Raw genomic sequence first — 5,000 nt, forward strand, 5'->3', positions numbered from 1 at the left:
AAAACGAGAAATCCAAAATACGTCGAGCGGGACTCCAACTCCCACTGAATTGCCGGCGTACGGTCGACTGAGCTGTCCCCCCCCGACCCCTGACCCCCCAGGTTCCTGGAGGTGGAGAGCTGCGGGCAGCAGAGCGAGCTGAGGGTCCACTACTGGAGCCGGGAGCGGGGGCCACACAGCGAGGTGTTCCCCTACAGCCTGGCCGACGGCCGCTGGCACAAGCTGTCGCTGGCCGTGGGCGGGGCCCGCGTGGCGCTGCACGTGGACTGCAACAGGTGAGGGCCCCCCAGAGAGAGAGCTCGGGCCGGCCCCCCACAGAGAGAGCCGGGCTGGCCCCCCGCAGAGAGAGCCGGGCTGGCCCCCCCACAGAGAGAGAGGTTGGGTCAGAGGAGTGAGCCAGTGTGTGTGTGTCTGCCCCTAGGAAGGCCGGCGATGTGTGATGCTTGGTTTCTTCTTCATAATGATTGTCCTTGAGGGGTCCGTAGTGGCTTAACGTGGCATTTCGTTAGTGGTAAAGCGCAGTGAGTGGCCTCGTGTTTGAATGGGTGGTGTGTGGACGAACTTGGCTGCCCTTGCGGTTGCGCATCTGGGACACACACAGATACTCTGCCCTTCTCTCTCTCTCTCTCTCTCTCTCTCTCTCTCTCTCTCTCTCTCTCTCTCTGTCTCTCTCGCTGTGTGTGTGTGTGTGTGGTGTGTGTGTGTGTGTGTGTGTGTGTGTGTGTGTGTGTGTGTGTGTGTGTGTGTGTGTGTGTGTGTGTGTGTGTGTGTCTCTCTTTCTCTTTCTTTCTTTCCTCTCTCCTTCTGTCTTTGATTCTCACTGTCAGCATCTCTCTCTGTTTGTCTGTCTGCCTCTCTCCCTCTCTCCCTCTCTTCTTCTGGACCCCTGCTTTCCTTCTTCTCTCTCTCTCTCTCTCTCTCTCTCTCTCTCTCTCTCTCTCTCTCTCTCTCTCTCTCTCTCTCTCTCTCTCTCTCTCTCTCTCGTGCTGTCTCTCTCTCTCTCTCTCTCTCTCTCTCTCTCTCTCTCTCTCTCTCTCTCTCTCTCTCGCGCGCTGTCTCTCTCTCTCTCTCTCTCTCTCTCTCTCTCTCTCTCTCTCTCTCTCTCGCTCTCTCTCTCTCTCTCTCTCTCGCTGTCTCTCTCTCTCCCTTTATTGAATGGATACACAAACGTGTATCAGTATCATCAGGTCTATTTCCAGACACCTCCTGGTTCTATGTATAGTGGGGAAAAGGTTTTCCGCTCCGTGTGATCGGATTGTAAACGAGATTGGATTATCAAGTGTGTCGGGCGAGCCGGGATGTTTCATTAATACTAAAAATTGATATTTTCTGATAGAGCAAACACAGAGGGCACCAAATAGAAGTATTATTAATGCTAGTCGCGCCCCAACTCCGCCATGATGGCAGACGCCTTGATGCAGACATTTGATTGGATCCACGATTCCCACGACACGTGTGAGATTTCCCAGGGCAATGGATTGATTAATGGATTGATTGAAATTATAGTCGGAACATGTAAAAGAAAATCAGAAATTGTCACACAGAAAGTCACATAGAAAGCATAATTAGATACATAAATGACAAACACTTTACAAAGACAAAAACGTGTGCGTACGTATATGAGACACTTGGATTTGAATAACTTGTTCGAAAGGAGTGGGAAGAAGTTCACACAATGTAAGCTTCGACAGGGATGTATAGGGTCGTTCCCACCCGGGCTGTGAGGAACTCTGACAGACCCCCCCCCCCCCCTTAGGATCTACGAGAGAGCCATCGAGCCCCCCTGGATGGACCTCAGCAACGACACCTCGGTCTGGCTGGGCCAGAGGAACAAGGCCCACGGGTACTTCAAGGTACACAGTCTGTCTGTCTGTCTGTCTGTCTGTCTGTCTGTCTGTCTGTCTGTCTGTCTGTCTGTCTGTCTGTCGGACAGTCTGTCTGTCTGTCTGTCTGTCTGTCTGTCTGTCTGTCTGTCTGTCTGTCTGTCTGTATTTCTCTCTTCATGTACGTCTGTCTGTACACCTGACTGTACTTCTCTCTGTTTGCCTGTCTCTCTGATTGTCTGTCTGTCTGTACGTGTCTGTCTGTCTATCTGTCTGTCCGTCTAAGGTATCAGTATGCGCTATCTCAGACGTGTGTTTCTTTACCCAGATGTTGTCTCTATTTGTATGGATTTATGTTTTCCTCTTGACCCTCTTATGTCATCAGTTCTCTCTCTCTTGCTTCATCATTATCTGTCCATCCGTTATGGTTTGATCTCAATCAACCCGCCTCTCAGAAACAAACCAACGACAACAGCTCCATCTCTTCCCAGCCCTCATACCACTCTAACACTTCATTCACTTCTCTTTCTCTCTCACTCTCCCCCTTCTCTCTCCTTCTCCCTCTCCCCCCTTCTCTCTCCTTCTCCCTCTCCCCCCTTCTCTCTACCATGTTCCCCCCTCTCTTCTCTCTCTCTCTCTCTCTCTCTCTCTCTCTCTCTCTCTCTCTCTCTCTCTCTCTCTCTCTCTCTCTCTGTCTCTCTCTCTCTCTCTCTCTCTCTCTTCTCTCTCTCCTCCCCTCCCACTCTCTCCCTCTCCCTCCTTCTATCTTCCTTTCCCCCCCCCCTCTCATTCTCTCTCTCCCCTCTCTCCCGCTGTTTCCCTCCCACAGGGGATAATGCAGGATGTGATTCTGCTGGGCAGTAACCAGGGTTACGTCGTTCAGTGTCCGGACCTCAACCGCAGTAAGTTGTCATCGCCATGTCAACAGTTGCTCGGGCTGATGGAGGGTGACGGCCCCGCACGGCCCCCCGGGGCCCGAACAACATTTAATCTGCTCCGGTTCGTCGACGACTTGATGAACTACACGTTGCCGCGATTGGTATTGATTTTGATATTGAGGACATCTTTTTTATACAGCAAAGGAAAAGCAATTTTATTTGATGGATGGATAGATCGGCGCTCTATTATTCACGCCTTAATTTCCCCTGGAGATCGATAAAGTACACGTCTGTCCGTCTGTCTGTCCGTCTGTCATATAAGATAGGCTTTGTTTCTGCTGTAACAGGGGAGGGCTACGGACGGGTCTGTCTTTATTTATGTGTGTGTTTTTTGTGTGTTTACGTGTGTGTGTTTGTGTGTTTATGTGTGTGTGTTTGTGTTGCAGCGTGTCCCACCTGCAACGACTTCCACGGATTGGTCCAGAAGATCATGGAGCTGCAGGATGTCTTGGCCAGGACCTCCAATAAGGTGTGTGTGTGTGTGTGTGTGTGTGTGTGTGTGTGTGTGTGTGTGTGTGTGTGTGTGTGTGTGTGCGTGTGTGTGTGTGTGTGTGTGTGTGTGCGTGAATGTGTGTGTGTGTGTGTGTGTTGGTTTGCGTGAGTTTGAGTTTGTGAGTGCGTTTGTGTGTGTGTGTGTGTGGGTGCATACGTATACGTACGTACGTGAGTGTGTGTGTTTATGTGTGTGTGCGCACGTGTGTGTATGTGTATGTGTGCACGCACGCGTGTGTTTGCGTGTATATGTGTGTCTGTGTAAGTACATACACGTGTGTGTGCGAGTGTGTGTGTGTGTGTTGGTTTGTGTGTGTTTGCGTGAATTTGGGTTTGTGAGTGCGTTTGTGTGTTTGTGTGTGCGTACATACATACGTACGTACGTGCATGCATGTGAGTGTGTGTTTGCATGTGTGTGTGTGTATGTGCACACGTGTGTGTGTGTGTATGTGTATGTGTGCATGCACGTGTGTGTTTGTGTGTCTGTGTACGTACATACACGTGTGTCTGTGCGTGTATATGTGTGTCTGTGTACGTACATACATGTGTGTGTGCGTGTGTGTGCGTGTGACTGTGCGAGTGTAGGCAGAGGGCATAATGTCTTCTCTTTCCGACGACTATTCCAGTTTCACTTTCAATTGTTTTCACATAGCGCCGTGTTGTACATCTTTAACGTAATCCTCCGCTCCTTTCCGTGTAATTACATGTCTGCTGCGTCGCTATTATCTCGCCGTCGGGATTAATTCGCCCTCGCCAGAGTCTTCCCTTTTTTCCCCTCTTGTTTCCCTGCGAGAGAGCAACGTGCAATTTCCCACCGGGTTAATTGCATGGTGTCGTTGATGAACAATCACTCTTGAAAAAAAAAAAAAAGCCTTTCTTTCCACAGACCTTAATTGTCGTCTCTGAGGTCTCCCCAGACCCCAAATTAAAACTATTTATCTCATTAGGTTCCCCTCCTTCGTTTTGTTGCTGTATTGTTTTCTTCAGCCGTTTCATGGCATGGGGGGGGGCGATGGGGGTGACCCTGTAGTCCCATCTGGTGGTGGGCTCCGAGGAGCCCTCTGAGACCGTGAGGAGGAGGAAGACATAACCACAGCCGGGACACTTGTGATAAATCACCACTCCTTTTTCCTTTTTTACCATGATTGTTACTTAATCACGAAGCACCATGCGATGGCCCCCGTGGGAAATGTAGGCAGTGCTCAGAGAAACCCAATCGCATCGACACAAACAGCCCCCAGAAAAATGCTGTCTTTGATGAATGCCGACATTCTCGCATCCACATTGTGGTTGTCAACACCCCCCCCCCTCTCAAGGGGCCCCATGGGAAATGTAGTCCCTTCTTATGGGTACCCAGTTGTTTCACCATGGTGTTTGAAAACTGCAGAACATTGACAATAAAAAATCCCTAAATTTTTCAATATTTTTTGCACCTCCAAACTGCCTCGTGGGAAATGTAGTCACTCCTTTGATAGAACCCTTGCTTAATTAGGGTGTGGAAATCCAAGACCAAAACAAAAAAAATATGTATAGATGTAAAAAGTATGATTTTTTTTTTATAAAAAATAATATTTGTAATTAATTGAATTCATCAAAAAATTAATTATCATTATAAACAAAAATAAAAGGCGGGATAATGTAACTTCTTCTTGTACATTTTTGGGATAATGTATTTATTTTTGTGTAACGTTTGAATGAAATAATAATTGTCATCATTTTGTGCCCTTCTCTGTCACATTGTGCCATT

The 5,000-nt window shown here is 48.7% G+C and overlaps 1 protein-coding gene across 1 annotated transcript in view; it reads left to right on the forward strand.

Moving 5' to 3' along the window:
• The window catches only part of LOC115542940 (protein kinase C-binding protein NELL2), a 34,180-nt gene that overhangs the window by 17,092 nt on the left and 12,088 nt on the right, over positions 1-5,000 (forward strand). The window contains exons 4-7 of the mRNA XM_030355453.1: positions 102-275; positions 1,757-1,853; positions 2,653-2,725; positions 3,148-3,230. Coding sequence (XP_030211313.1) covers positions 102-275; positions 1,757-1,853; positions 2,653-2,725; positions 3,148-3,230 — 427 coding nt within the window. The remainder of the gene's footprint in view (positions 1-101; positions 276-1,756; positions 1,854-2,652; positions 2,726-3,147; positions 3,231-5,000) is intronic.

Source organism: Gadus morhua, chromosome 4, assembly GCF_902167405.1.
Source record: "Gadus morhua chromosome 4, gadMor3.0, whole genome shotgun sequence".
Classification (NCBI taxonomy): domain Eukaryota; kingdom Metazoa; phylum Chordata; class Actinopteri; order Gadiformes; family Gadidae; genus Gadus; species Gadus morhua.